The sequence below is a fragment of the Pyxicephalus adspersus genome, chromosome 8 (genome assembly GCF_032062135.1).
Source record: "Pyxicephalus adspersus chromosome 8, UCB_Pads_2.0, whole genome shotgun sequence".
In the NCBI taxonomy this organism is placed as follows: domain Eukaryota; kingdom Metazoa; phylum Chordata; class Amphibia; order Anura; family Pyxicephalidae; genus Pyxicephalus; species Pyxicephalus adspersus.
The window spans coordinates 30,918,054-30,934,618 of NC_092865.1; the positions used below are offsets into that span (position 1 = coordinate 30,918,054).

At 35.4% G+C, this 16,565-nt stretch overlaps 1 protein-coding gene across 3 annotated transcripts in view; it reads left to right on the forward strand.

The window, feature by feature from the left end:
- The window catches only part of LOC140336657 (uncharacterized), a 161,782-nt gene that overhangs the window by 118,362 nt on the left and 26,855 nt on the right, over positions 1-16,565 (forward strand). For all 3 annotated transcript variants that reach the window (XM_072419917.1, XM_072419919.1, XM_072419918.1), the window contains one exon: positions 15,919-16,121. In XM_072419917.1, coding sequence (XP_072276018.1) covers positions 15,919-16,121 — 203 coding nt within the window. The remainder of the gene's footprint in view (positions 1-15,918; positions 16,122-16,565) is intronic.

The following is a 16,565-nucleotide window of genomic DNA, read 5'->3' on the forward strand; positions in this document are numbered from 1 at the left end:
TTCTGTTTTAATCAAACTTCAATTGAACGATCCTAGGTTTTCGAGCCCTACATTGATAAACAATATCTTTGACAAATGACACATCGTCCTTTGATGTTGAAGTGATTTTTTTTCTGTATATCCTAAATATGTTTAAATGTACTTTCATCCTACAGATGAGCTAAGCATGTACCATGTATGTTTTCTTTCTTCAGTCTTTTGATTTTGGAAATACATTTCACTGAATGCATATACATGTACAATTATGTATTTGGCTTACCTGCCATCTGTCACAGATGTTTATATAGTATAATTCCCCCATTAAATCATGCAATCTATATCTAGATTGTTTTAGATTTTCTAACTGTATGGTGCATTGCACTAAGGATCCTTTTTTGACAACTCTCCTAATCATTTAAAATAAAAAAATATGCCAAATTGAGTGGCTGCATATTGCGCACAAGGAACTTGGTATACATGTTTTTTCTGTTATAAATAAACAGTATTTATTTAGCACCAACATAATATGCAGCGCTGTACATTAAGTAAGGGTTGCAAATGATAAAGATACAATGTCACAAGAAGAGAAGAGGTCCCTGCCCCGAAAAGCTTACAATCTAAGAGGTGGAGAAAGTATCACATGATATTCCAACATGGCACAAAAGATTTCAAAAGAATATCATTTAAAACATGTATCAATGCTGAATGAATTTCCTTAATTGTAGTCCTGTATCATGAAGACTATACTACTTTGCATAGAAAAGTGGTTGCCGCTAACCCTATAATAATTTCTGAAATTGCCAACCCTTATACATCAAACATTAAATACGAAATAGAAACGACAGTATGGTTTTTTTGTAGCAATTGTAAATTATTTCACACAGTATAGTGTCACTGTATAGTGACAACAGATGACAGAAGAATTTTTTACACAGCCAAAATTTGAATGTCCCAATCCAACTACTGCTGGTGGGATCAGTTGGGACAGCTTACTAAATAAGTTGTATTGTTTATACAAAGCTGTTAAGTGGTTGGAAACCGATATGAAGGGTCAAATAGTCTAGTTAGTTCCAACTCATTTCGCCCAATTGGGTGGATGAGACACATTGCAGATGTGTTGTGTTGGATATACTGTAACTAGCTCTCATGTAATTTTAAGTGGTACTATACCTGATTATAACTTATAGGAACAAAGGTAGCTCAGTTTTGAATGTTCGTTTCGGTTGCAAGTGACTAGAGTGCATTGCAAAAACAGGCAAGCACAGGTTTAAAATGTTTATGTAAAATACATTTATTTTTCATGCAGCACCACAATATGCTGTTTGTTGAAGCCAGTGGATTTATTGACCAGCATGCAATGATTAGAACAAGTATTTTGGAAGTGAATGGTTACAGTAATTTATACAAGAAAGGACAATAGGGAGGACTGGAATTTGGTCGGATGGATTTTCAATGACATTAAGTCCACCTGTACATAGGTTGAATTGAGCTAATATAGTAAAGTCTGGGAGCAGTAAGAAAAGTTCTTTGTTGCCTTTTTTTATTTTTTGAACTCCAAGCAGATATAAAAGACAGACCTAATGCAGCTTAGCACCAATAAATTATGAAATGCATTTGTTAATAAAGGCAAGCAGTGTACATGTATTTGACTTGGTGTCTTACAGTTTAGATGAGCTTTCATTTTCACAAAAATGTCTCCATTTGTGAAAGTGGCAAAAAAGCTTTAAATATCACCTGAACATTGAATTCTTTACATTTTTTAAATAAACTTTTTTGGGCCTTTTTTCAAATACTTGCTATGTGTAGGTGTTTGCAGAAAGCACACACTTCAAATAAAATTTAGTGCGATTTTAGTCTACCCTTCTGTCTATGGATAACACTGTACCACTTCTTTAAAAGAAAACAAAGATCACAGCATCCCATTACATTCTTCAGTATGCTGAAATACTTTAATTTCTTTGTACTGATTGAAATAATTGCTTTATTGCTCACCCACAGTTGATTCCCTTTAAAATGGGTAATGGCATGTAGTGCTATTGATGTTAGGTTTATGGTGCTCTTCACTCATGCTGTAAAACTTTTTGGTGTCAACTGTCCATTCAACTCCGCTAGTGTGGGATTGTTCCACACCTTGAAGAATTTTTATGGCTCAACACTATATTGTATACTCAGTTGTTACACATTGCCTCAAGCTGTAACAAACTTGACCACCACAAGAGATGAAACAAGATAAAATATAAATGGTAAATTGATAAATATATTATTTAGAACTGTTTTCATGTCTATAATATTGTGTTTTTTTTTTTTTTTAATATAACATTTGTGTACAAGTGTTGTTGTGTATTATGCTTGCAGAACATGTTTTGAGTACATATATAGAGCAGCTTTTGGGGTGAAGTGGTTCGCAGCCTTGCAGTGCTAGGGTCACAGGTTTGATTTTTTGCGAGTAGAGTTTGTATGCTCTCTCCCATTTTTAGGCATATGACCATTATTTTTTTCCATGTTGCTGGCTCACCTTGGTTGTTGATTTTTATGGCTTACCACCCATTCTAGCTCAGGCGTGTCAAACTCGAATACATAGTGGGCCAAAATTAAAAACTTTGACAAAGTCGCAGGCCAAACTTGAAACTGAAATAGCACCGCTACTATTCCCTGCGTCATGAAAACAGTCCAATATGGGGCTTAATGGTATGAGTGGCTTGAACTAGCACCACTACTACAATTCCCTGCATCTATAAAACAGTCCAGTGCGGGGCCATGCACAGGAAGAGAGGCCACTGGTCTATAGACGTGAGTGATGTCGTTACTACAATTACTTTCATTACTTGCATCTATAAAACAGTCCAATGCGGGGCCACCCATAGGCAGAGAGACCGCTGGTCTATAGATGTGAGTGATGCAGGGAATTGTAGTAGTGGTGGTAATTCAATGCAGCGGCGGCCCAGCTGCAATTCATATTTCCTTTTGGGGCCAAAAAAAGGATGTTGCGGGCCAGAGTTTGACACCCCTGTTTTAGCTTATGAAATTACCCAAAAATATATTATCCATCTTGCTCTTATTTTTTCAAGTTGTAGAACACCCAGCAATGTTAGTGGTTCAAAAACCAACAATATTGGTGGCATTATTAAAATATGTGGTTATTTTAATGAACCTATTTCGGTTTCCCTTTTTTTTTTTTTTTTTTTTTTTTTTTTTTTTTTTTTAGCTAAAAATGAGTCATTTTACATTATTAGTTTATGAAACCTTTTAAGCCATGCTAAGCCAGTTTCTATGGCTTCAATTTATCAATGTTTTCAACATTTTCACACAAGAGTCAGACCACTTTAAGAATGATGAAATGTAAGCTATGGTTGCTGTGAGCAGAACATTAAGAGGACATGGAGGTCCTGTGCAGTTTGGGGGTAAAGTCCTACAAGGGTTTTCATCCTACTAGAGAATCTTTCCAAAGGAGTTAGTTTTTCCTGGTTTTCCTCCATAATGTCAAAATCCCATACTTGGTTGCAACCTCAGGTATGGTATACCTGTTTGCACTACAGTGAGGTAAAAAAAAAAAAAAAACATACAGAAAGATAACATTTTTTTTATGATAGCTTTCAGGTAGGAGCTATTGAAAATACCCCTTTTTTTTACATGTTGGAGTCGGAAGGGGTAGCAAACAAAGAATGTTTGAGTGTGTTGCTATTCTGACTTTAACCCACGCACATTCTTTTATTTGCATTCTTGTTTTTTGGTTTTAAATCCTTTTTTAATTGTCTTTATTTTGTTTAGTTTTGTTACAGTTTAATTTTATTTTAGAGAAAATATAACCTTTTAAATGTTTCCTTGACCTGGTGCGTTTAATCTATTAATTTTTAACATTCTATTCAGCTCAGTACATTACATAATTAGTTGTACTTTGAGAGAAAAAAAACGAACCACATAAAAGACTGAATTCTGGTAGTAGAGAGACAATTAAACCAAAAGTATTTACATTTTTTTCTGTTACAGAAAGCCTTCATATTTGACCTCTTTTGCTGTAACCTGTGTTACTGCATTACAATACACAATTCTTTCTCTTAGTCCCACAATTGCATTCAAAGCAAATACTGCATCCTCTCAATAGAAATACATTAGCTCCAGCAGGTACTTACCTCAAGAGACCTCAGTAGACTTACTCTCTTATATAAATTTAATGTGTAGACATTTTTGTGCTATATCTTCTGTAGTTTCTGCCTTTCCTGAGAACAGTACCTTTCCTTTTTAGATATCTTTTTTTAAATAGATTGTTGATAATAGAATGAACTACTAAATTCTTAGACTTGTGAGCTCAAATTAAGACATTTTGTGTGTATATTATTCAGGCTGGGGATAAAGAGTTGTGGCAAGGCGTACTAGAGGAGTGCAAAAGGATGAATACAAGTAATTGAATTGCTACTTTAAATTTCAGAATTCATAGCGTTTTTTTGTTTTTTTTCCGAGGTCATCCCTTGGAAATGCAGGCACATCTTTATTTTTAGAACAGGTTTAGCTCCCATGTAAAATAACGGTAAGTATTGAAACCACAACCCTAAACTTTAGAATATCATTACTTTTATTTGAAAAAAATACTTTGCTGTGCACATGTTTTTTTCTAATCAAGAATCTGTTAATGGTTCCAATTTTATTTCTCTACAGATAACCTATTGTGATTTAAAATGCCTTCCTCTAATGATGTCAGAGGTTTTTTTAACCCTTTCCCTTCTATATATTCAAAACTAAAAAATGTTTTTGCTGAAGTTAATTCTCAAATCTGAAGTTTCATTATCCTTCTCTTGTTAACCCCCCCTTTTTTTTTTTTTTTTTTAATTTTATGTCAATGGGGGCAGCTTATGGTGAATGGGGAAGCAGTGGTAAGAGCCACATTTGATGCTCAGCCTCCATAATTAAACAAAGTGCAATCCAATGATTGAAAGAGTCAGGCCAAGAACAGAAAGACTTCGGAGGAAAGAGAGAGATGATGCAAAAAATCTGGTAGGCTTTCTGACTTCTGCAATGTTTTATGGCACATTGGAAGAAGTGTGCAGTAAAATCATTGTAAGCAGTTTACAGGAGAGGAGCCTCTAGAACTGTGGAGGACTGGAGGTAAGGTTGGAGTTCAGCTTTATTAAGTATTTGGTTAAACTTGTTTAAGAAATTTTTTATGTACAGAGCATGCACTGTGATTATTATAAGAGGTGAAGAGAAATTTAGGAAAACAGGACCAGCATTATGGATTCACTGTAGTGCTGAGGGTGGAAACTTTGACTGTCTACTCTCCTATGTACTAAGATTGCTGAAATTGTTTAGCTTACACAATAATAAGCTTGAGCTTACATATCTGCTGCAACAATAGAAATACTATATTGCCCTCGTTTTAAATGGTTTTCCCTCTACAAAACTGTTCTGCCACATAATTAATTCATACAAAAGTGTCTGAAAGCATGTAACATCTCCGCAATTTGAAAATTCTTCACATATGTTAGTAGGGGGCCTAAAAGTAATTTAAATAACCAATCCATGGGTTTGTATTTATTTTTCTTTCATCGTTAATTGCTTTCTACACATAGTTCATGGCTGAGTTGAGTTTAGGAATGAGAATTAGTTGATCTTTGTCTCCTTCAAAGGAAAGCAGAGGCTTGCTACCTACATAAAGAACCCGTAACAATACATAAAAAGTTTCACAATTCCAGAGAACTTGTATGCTATAAGACAAGCTTCAAACTCCGTGGTGGAAAGTTGTCTTGACAGCCTCCCTCGGGCACTCATTTCAATGAACAGCTTCTCTAATATATTTCCTCTCCTACTGTGCATCAGAATGTGTTAACTTACTTTTTAAACACCATTAGATTTACCAATCATAACCGCTGATGCCTAAAATTGAACCATGGTTCATGAATGCAGCAGGATATACCTGCCAGCACCCTAATGAGTTAAACAACTGTGTTAGAAAGAGTTGTGTAGTTTAGGGTATGCCACCTGTAGGTGCCACTTGTAAATGTTACTTATTCATTCTCTAACCTGCTGGCAGAATACGATCTTAACAAATGGAATTAGTTTTGGAGCCATAAATCATGTTTTTATTTGTCTGCCGTACATAATTTAAATGTTTATTCGTGGTAGCTTAAACTTCTAAATGAGATTGTTTCTTTGCCTTTGTTCATCCAATATTAAAAAAAATATATATATATAAACAGAAAACAATATCCCCCAATTAGGGAATTGGGGTAGGGGTGAGGGGAGGAAAGGATTAAAGCAAAGGGAGGAATAGTAAAGGACGATTTCCATTGCTGCAAGTTCTAAACAGAAAAAAATACATTACTTTTGTATTCAATGGTACATTTTTATCTGCCTTTCTGTAGGTCATGGTTTTGTAAAATGCTGCCAACAGATGAGTTATACAGAACAGCATTTAAACAAGATAAAGTACATACAAACCAGAAACAAACCTAGTACCTTGAAACACTAACAACAAACATGTTTTTTAGAATGACAACAATTGAAATTACTCCTAATATGGTTGGTAAAGCAGTTCTAGAAACTTTTTAGAGAAGTTTTTGAGAGTTTTTAAAAACCTGTAGCATAGAGTTCATCTGAACAGGGCCATGGCTTAAAGGAGCATGGCAAAATAAATCCCAAGGTTTTTTTTTCTTATATAGTACCCACAAGCATAAATAAAAATTGTATTTTTTTGGTCCAGTGATCTGCTTATAAAATATAGTCAGAGATAATGCTTTATCTTGAATTCCCTTAGAAGAGAATTTAATTATACCTGATGGGGCAATCAATGAGACGATACAAAAATTGGTCAGCACTATGACATGTAGTAGAGTCTCTAATATGCTGCACAGTGTAGGAGTAAAGTAGTTTTGGCTGTGTAATGTACAATGTAGAGATTGCAGTGGTCAGAAAACTGTTGGAGTATTTTACACAAAATGGTGGATAAGTGTCCCTTGCTCGGTTGGTCAATGGAGAAATGCTTCTTTCCATTGAAAGTTATTAGAATTTATTTACAAAATATGCACTTTTCACTAAATGTAGTTACATTCTGGGTATCGCGGGATTTAAGAACCATTGACACCCAGTTCTGTATTTTTTTTCTTTGAAGAACATCATATTTACAGTAAAACATGGAGGTGTTGGCATCGTGCTGGGGGGTTCTTTTGTTCTTTTCAGCACAAAATGCTGTCAAATTTTTGCTGACTTTTGCCAGAAAGTTGGTAATAGGAAGAAGTTTTACCTTCAAACATTCCCATGACCCAAAGCATATAGCAGTACCACATTGGGGCTGTGCAAAAAAAAATGTCCTCCTTTGGCAAAATTAGAACCCAGACTTAAGCCCTACTAAAAATCTGGTAATAGTCTATATGTGCAAAGTTAGTTGATGTTGGTGATTTCTTTCTATACCCACTGTAGTTGTACAGGTTTGTTTAATATGTTGACTGCTGAAACTATTTTGGCTAATAAAGTTCAATAACAAATTGCATATATGGTTCTAGGGAAAGACATTTATAGGCAATTGAAGAGAATCACTATCTTTTTCTTCTATCAGCTCTTTAGTTTCTGCAGAGGAGTCAGTGCTTCTTCCCATCTCCATGTTTGGTAATAAGATATCATTAAGGTAAAATAAATTGAACTACTCAAGGAGTAAAAAGGAGGTGAAAGTGCAAATACTGGTTTGGATAAAAGTTTAATTCTTCAGTTCCAAGTGACACAGCTTTGTTCTCCAAAGCTAGCTGAGCTCAGACAGGAGTGGCCATGTAATGAAGATGGATGCATCTAGTTATCAGCAGGCAATTTACTAAGGTTTGATGTAACCTTAATCATTGCAGATTGCTCAATGGCACCTGCCACATGGAAGCTAATTAATGAATAGCTGTCCCCAAATTAACAGAGAGCATTGGTAGATGAATTGTGGCCACTCATTAAATGATGTTTCCACATCACGTTGTAGCTGTTTGCTTTTACTGGCCTTGTGATCTGGTTTATGAGACTGGAAAGTTTCACACAGCTACTGAAGTTAAATGGCCCAAATCATTTAAGATTTACCCATGCAAAAAGTGTGGAGTATAGAAAACTATTTCTAGTAAGTAATCCAGGCATGTTACATCTACCTACTACATCAACTGAACGGATTGGAAATTCTGCAAATTAATCCTCATGAGTGGGTAAGAACACTGCACAGTATGAAAGACCTATTTAGGTAAATATACTCTAATCGGCCCTTTGTTTATTGAAAGAGGGCTTATAGTGATTGAATAAAAAAGGCCACTTTCAGTGATACACAAATAAAAAAAAAAACTATTAAGAGTTATTGACATTTCAGCAATCTGACCAGTAAAAATCCATAACCATTTACTGCCAGTTTAATAATTCCTGCCATCAAAGGCCTGTAATCCACAAAGCCCTTTTTATCATTAGAGGTAAATTAAAATCTTACTGCTGTCTATACAAGAACAAAAGAAGCATTTGCCCATGCAACTGGTCCTAAAGCTCATTCAGGTTTCAAACTGTCAGCCACACAAAAACACAAGGTCTGTGGTAACGGTAAATGTTCTTGATCTATTCCTTGTTTACAGTGAGTGTGATTCTTGTTTGGGTATCACTGTCACTTATGGCATGATTTAGACACTCTATATTGCCTGTTCAGTGGCCAAGTCCGTTTAGGATCCAGCATTGATGACTGCAGTGCTGGCGGTGCAGGAGAACTGGCTTTCACAATTTTTTTTAAATATTCCCAAACTAATGCTTTGATCGCAAATGTTGCTGCAGTTTCTAAAGTAAGCAAAATATTGAGAGAGAGAGACATAAAAATTGGTAGGACCCTCATCTGAAATACAGTGTTGTGATATTAAATATGTAGCTCAGTTGTGGGAACCAATTCACAAAAAAGCATTTAGGTGTCAATGTGACTAGTAGTGGTGGTCAGATTTGGCATAACCCGATTGCTCATCCTAACTTGGATAGCTTGATGTCAGCAGCTGTGTGGGCCATGACCCCATTGTTAAAATACATAGCAATGTTAACATTGAGAATCAAGCTTTAACAATATTTACAGTGACTACCTTCTGTGTAGAAAGGACAAGCCAACAATAGATTTAGACTTTAAAAATGAATTGGAATTTCAGGTGTTTCACCAATTTTCGTAAGGTATACTGCAGACAATGTTCTTTTTGGTTAGTGTAATCAGGGACTGAACCAATAGGCTTTTTTTTCAACCCATGTGACTGTTCAAATGTATAAGGAATAAAAAAACAGTAGAATTATCAATGCATGGGTAAAATTGGATTTTTTTTTTTCTTTGGTTTTATTAATCTTGAACATCACTGAACAACTCCCATAATTCATAGTTGTTACTATACCACCTATTTCTTGCAAGGGCCAAACCATATTCTGTATAACTATTAACTGGTAAAGTCAGGAAAATCGATGCACAAGCTGATTAAAGGAGAGCCAAAAACTAGCCTTCTCTGAAGATGTACTACTTGGGTCTTTTTAATGTTTTGACAGTTGTAACTATTTTCTCCCCCAGTGACCATGTGGCTTTGTTTACTAATCTTTTTAAAAACTTACTTTAATAATTTTGGCTTGTAAATGGTTTTGGTCTGTCAGGTTTGTATTGCCATCTGTGTCCCTGTTGGGGAGGTTCTCCCTTTTAGAGATCCCACCCCAATCACCACCTAAGTTTACTGCTTCCTGTTGGGACAAAGAGAAACAGCCTTCCTTATCATCTCTTAACAGCTGTGATCAGAATTGGAAATGTGAAGTGAGCGCAATAAAAACCTGTTGGCTGTTCTAACATTTTCCCACACTTTCCAAAACAAAAAGAAAAGCTAGTGTTCTACTTTACCCAAACTGAAATCACAATTTCATTTCCAGCATAAGTTATTATAGGTTTTGGCTACTGGCAGAATATTCATACTCCTCATATGTCATTAAAGATAGCTATTACTGGCATTTAAAAATAATGACCTAGGAGGTTACAAGGCCATAGAAGAGCAACGGCATAATGAAGAAATCATACCATTAAACATTTTTCCAATATAGGAGCTTAAAGAGAATTTAGTATTATTGCGGAACAGATGGGCTGCTCTGGCTATTTTGACCGGGTGTTAATATGATTTTGGATGATAGTGGTAATGTTATAATGTTGCTCAAAATACATTGGGGGAACTGTATATGAATTAACCCTTTCAGTTTTTTTTTTTTTTTTTTGCCATGGCTGCCCTTATGACTCCCTCATTCTGTCTCTTTCTCTGCTTATAGCTTTATCAAATAAATAGAGATACTGGCACCATCTGTAAACCTTTTGAAACACTGCCCATCAATACATTTTTTAGATGTCATCAAAACATAGTACACTGCTTTGTGGGTAACCTGCCATTAAATACTAATTGCAATGTTTTGGTCATGCCACATTGAAAACAAGAACATTTTTGCCAGATGTAGTAAGATGTACGTCCAATAGGGTCATGAGGATCAACCTGGAATAACTGACCATGTAGGTAGTAATAAAAGAACAGGGAGGGTTTAAGAAAGATTAAAAAGCACCTGGCTCTCATTCAGTAAGAAATGAAAAACAAGTAGTTGCATTCTTTTTGTTGTTGCTTAGAAAATTGCTGATTCCCCATTGTATTTCGTGCTATAGTTGTGTGAGCCTGTTCTCCAACTAGACTAAATCCCCAGTCATCGGGTCCCTGAGGAAGTCTACATTTCACTTAATTGTAACTGGTAGCGAAAATGTAGCTTTCCTGTCTAATTGAATTCATGTGAGAGAGACATTCATTTTTGTGTCATGCATCAAAACAAAAGGCTAGCATGTTCTTCGGATGCTGAAGAGCGTTCAATCAAGACAAGGCTGCACCGAGCTGGCAATAAAATGAGTAAATGAGCCATATTATGAAGCCAGTGCTTAGGAATGGCTAGTCATTCATTCTATTTGTGTGCATTATTGATGGAAATTAAGCAATGTCACAACTGAGGCTTAAATTAAAAGATTCTGTTCATAAACCACAATTGGTCAATAACAATAATTTAAGAATCTGATTTGAGGTTTAAATGTTTTGCACATTTTCAGGACAGCTCTGAGTTTCTAAAAGGTGAAAATTTTATAGGAGTGATTGGAACTGTTTAGGACTTTTTTTACTGTGAGGATTTTGGTAATAGGAACAATACACTTTTTCAGGTCTACACTGAAGAGTGGCTACTTTGTTGTTAAAATATTTTAGATAAAATAGTCACTAGTAGTACGCAAAGCAGAACTACCATAAAAAAAATAAAAAATCTAACTTTTCGAAGGAAAGCCATCGATCTATCTGCTATGCGTGTCCGGTTGGTTTTGCATCGCCCTAAAGGAAATCTTTATAGTTGTGGTGACCTGATAACAGATCATAGCTTTTGTTACTTTTATTGGAGTTATAAAGTGGCAACCAGATATTTAAAAGGAGGATTAGATTTAGAATGGTGGTGATCAGTGCTTTCATAGCCTCACCATTTTTTACACTAAAATGACAATCAAAAACTCAAACATGAAAAAAATAGAGAAAGATATATATCTTAACATACACTTGCATTTATGAGATAGACAAGATATATAAATATATATGTGTGTATGTATGTATATATATATATATATGTGTGTGTGTGTATATATATTAAGAATTGGTACTTGTTGAAGGAATCGTTAAGGTATTGTCTAGCTAAGTTGGTCTTTGTATTGTTGATGGGTTCTAGCACACCAGAGCCTTATGAGCCACAAACTATATAAATATCAGATTTAGTAAGTGGCTTATTTAAATCTTACTGGTTTGTATTAATAAATATTTATTTTCAAACACAAAACACATTAATTACATAGACTTCACTACTGTGCTATTTGTACATCCCACTTTTCAGCCCTCCATATGTTTCAAACCCATTTTAATTATATGCTTGCATAGAACAATAGAATTGCATGGAAATACGCATCTCTGCTTAAGAGTTGTAAAAATGGGAGTTTTCCTCTTTCAAGCTTAATAATAAAACTATATCAATATATCTGAAAAGATTTCTTCCTTTGTTTTTGTGTAGTATAACTATTTTATTCGCTGGTGTTTAACCACTATAATCAAAACGGCAATCATATATTTAGCTTGTAAAAGAAAAAAAAATGGGTTAAAAGTAGCAGAATAGTATGTTAGGAACATTTTACAGCACAATTGTGTGCAGTAGCCTGTAGCAGCTAATCATAAATTATATCTCATTAGTTTAATTAAAGGGGTGCTACCATCAAAGTTTTACTTTCAAAGTTGGCAGTATTGTTGCGCATATAGGTTTATTGTGTTTCATGTGCGTCAATTGTTGCCTCTCCATCCATGTGGGAAAAAAAAACTTTTGTGTTTCTTTTTCTTAAGGTTTTAAATGTGATACACTGTTTTAAATGTAAACTGACATTGGGTCTCATATGGCTGCGTTGAGTAGGCCAGGATCTTTCATTAAATCTGAATTCCAGCATTGCCTCCATTCTAGCACAGTTGTATCAACTCCCGAACTGAAATTATTTACTCGGATATCACTGCACACTGAATGGACCTTAAAGTGTACAGTAAAACTGCACCCTGCCAGCCCCTCAGCAATAATCTACCAGCTATAATAGTGAAGCAGAGATACCTAGTGATGGCATCAGTTTCTATATTAAGGTATGAAATAAAAACCAGTTATATTCAAACTTTTATTAGCATGTTGATAAGGAGAGAAAAGAAAAACCACCAAAGCTAACATAAATAAAAAGATTTAACTTCAGCGTTACTGTGGGGCGTGAGAGAGCTTCTGGCTTTGATTACTGATCAAAATACGGTTGGTCATTTGAGCCAGATTGCCAATGACTGCTTGTGAGTACTAGACCAAATTGGCAATGATTTGCCAGGGAGCCCTTTCATATGCCCTTTCCCTAATTGCCATAGCTGGAACTGAGGGTAATTTCTCAGCTTTGTATCAGTGCCAAACTAGCTGTGCCCATATGCATGGGTAACTTATCCAAAAGCTAAATGGCGCTATTGCGGGTTGCCTGCCATATTGTTAACGTCCAACTTGCCTTTATGCCAGATGTACCCAAGAATAAAAAGGAAAAGGGCTCTATTAAGTACAAACCATATACTAAAATGCCTCCTTGGCTCCTTGTAATATTAGTTGAGTTTACAAAGTTTCAGTGTTATCTGCGGCATAATAATTTTGCTCAATAACATGTCATTTTGAAATTTTACAGCCAGTGAGGCTTAATAATTGTTAAAGAAAACGTGAATAGCAACCATAATCCAGATTTTCTCATTTTGGCTACTGCAAATGTTACTAGTGGCAACCCATACTTTCTACTTTTCAGCCCAATATATCTAGAATGATCTACAAATGACATATTTAGATACCTAGGCTTACTTGGTGAAATCAGAACTATGGATGTTCCATCCAAATATTGGCAACACAGCTGGAAAAAAACATAACTGAGTTATTTCATGCTGCAGTGCATTCATCTGTTAAAGAAGTAGCTAAGTTAGCGCAGCAGATGTTCCTAGCTTAGTCTGGCCCACCACCAGATAGCTGACTGGTAGTTATAAAACCTCTCAAGGTCATATCTCCCCAGCATACATTTAGTTTCTTTTAAAAGACCAGTTTGTCTCGTTGATTATATTTTGTAGTTATTGTGTGAAACCATGTCCTTTCATGTATGGCAATAAAAAGAGATTGGTGTTTTCACACTGCATACAACTTAAAATATTAGGATGCCACGTTCACAATGACTTTACCAAAACTTAGACTGACCACACTATGAACCAGGCCTATGTGCCTAGCTCCTGTTGTTCCTACAATCTGGGCAATACTGTCAAACTATGGCGGAATATGAAAATGTTTACCAAATGGAAAAAGTAGGAGTTTGCTTTTTTTGTTTGACAGGTTTTGTCTGTCTCTTCTGAAATAATGTAGCTGCCTGATAGCAATTTTTTAAATTATTCTGCTTTAGGGCAAGCTTTTCTACATTGAAAAGGCTATATATTGAATATAAGAAATATGTACCTATGAATACTGACCCTGTCCTACATACTGGCAGCTGAAGGAGTGCTGTACTGCCGCTTTCCTCCAACTTTCTCTTTCTTTTCCTCCAACTTTCTCTTTCTTTTCCTCCATTTTTCTGATAAAAAAAGTTCTTTAACTTACAACAAATACTAGCATTTCAAGAAAAATGTCATGTCATCCAAACACACTGCCTCTATTTTTAGACCGTTTTTCAAATAAAGCATAAAATAAATTTGTCCATTGGCCTAGTACACTTGGTAAATGAAAGGTGGGGATAGTTTTCAAGCCAGCTTTTCATATATCTGATTTGCCAAGCATTTAAGTACACTAATGACTAACCTTTGTCTAGGCAGAATAATAGGCTTGTAAGAGACATTGCAATATCCACCCATACACAACCTATTATCTGACGTCTTCTTATAATGGATAGGACAAGCAAAGAAGGCATTCTGCTTTACTGATATTTACAAACTGAATCCACAGAACCAAACATTCTTATGTCGTCTTTTGTTCCACACAAAATGCAAAAAGTTGGCTTGGTGGTCATAATAAATGTATGGAAAAATCTACTCTGATTTTTCTTAGCATGGAAAGTTGTGCCTTAGAAGGATTCAAGGAAAGGTGTGTTTTTTCATCATTTGTTTGTTTAACCATTCTTATATCTAGACAAAAGTATGCAGGAAAGGGTTAGAAGCCTGTCAGAGTTTTACGGTTATCCACGGTTCCTTTAGAGGAATGTACCCTGATCTCCTATCCTACTGATGACGTTTTACCGAGCCAAAAGATTGGAACACTCCAACAGCAACAAAGATTGATTTTGTTTTCACTAAAAGAAAAACCTTATTAGTTTATTTCAGCTGGTCTCAGATTTAAACAGTTTTAGATGGACAGGAAGTGAGTGTAAATCCCATCAATGGAGCTTCTGATGGAAGTAAAATCTATAGTTTCATTCTCCCCACAGCTCCATGTCTATAGTTTGGGAACAGGTGCACTTCTAACTAATTGCATAGTTTAAAACATACTTTATATGATACATGACTTTCCTAGCTGCTTTGAATGTAAAGTTTTTTCTTTTTAAAGCTAAACATATGTGTCCTTTTTCAATCCTTTTATAACTCCCGCCATTTAAAAAAACATACCTTTTTTTATTTTACTTTTGAAGAAATTCTGTATTATCAGTGATATCACTGCTGTACCTGTAATAATTACTAATGACCCTGGCACCTGTGGGTACATTTCACATCCTGTGAGTTTAACCAGAAATACTTTTCCATCTGTGTCTCTATACAGGCTACAATAAGTAGGAGTGAGTATTCAAAGACAGATTGCATTAGATGCCCACATATGATGCTGAAAGTAATTGAATAACATTTTCTGTGGAAGGGCCAAGCCATGAACAGTAAGGGGTGGGAAGACATGATGATGCTCGTAGTCCATCAACCCCAAAACCAGGCAGATTCATTAGAGTGACTGGAGTTTCTAGTGCACAGTCATGCAGGTGGAACTGCATTTATCAAAAAAGGATACCAGGTTGCATTACAGGACATGACACTAATAAAAGGAAAGGGCTTAAGGTTGCAGTTCATTTTTAAAGTTTCTATAGATCACAACTAGCACACTAGAGATGGCCCCTGTGTTGATTTCTAACATGCTAAACATGTTGATTTCTAACATTCTAAAAATGCCTACACAGAGTTTGTTCTTATAGAAAAACATATTCTTTTTGAACTTGAAAAGTTGAAAATGTTTTCCTTCCCCACAGATACAGGGATAAATGAGAACATGTTTTAAAATACTTTTACTGCTTGCTCAGAATATGTAAATGCATTATTGTGGTGGGCTAAGCCTGACTGTGGAAATATTAGAACTAATTGTTTTTTCTCTAACTGTTTTTTATAGTACCATTTGCAAGAGGGAACAGTATGGAAAGTTTTGCTGTGTCAGTGGAGAAGTTTGTTCACCTTAATTGTTACATTGGCATCAATCATCGCTATTCCTTTATTAATACACTACTTGAACACACTGACTGATCCACCGCCTGATCAGCTGTTTAAAATCGTGGCAGTCTGTTCCGGTATTATTGCTGAAACACTACTAGCCAAGTAAGTATCCTAATTCACGAGAATTAAAATTATGAACTAGCCATTTTTTGTTCTCATGGTATCGACATAATGGGGAGTTCTCTTTGCTGAATAAACCCTCAAACTGATATGAAAACCAATTGATAAAAATTTTTTACACCAGACTTTTTAAAAGTCTGTGACCAATTTAGTATCTGCATGAACAACTTTAAAAGTAACTTTAACTTTTTGATCTGAGCATTGTTCTTGATCAGCACTGGTTTGTTTTGCTTTTTTCAACAGATGTAATTTTTTTCTGTTATTGGTATGATTTTGGCATAATAAAAACGGGCCACTGCTGATGTAGGAGAGGTTTGTATTTTTGGGGGTGAAAGAAGCAAAAATATAGAGATAATGAATGAAGCAGAAGGGGGAATTGTTGGTCCTTGGGTACAGCTTTCTTACCAGTAGGGCCCTCAAGAGAGC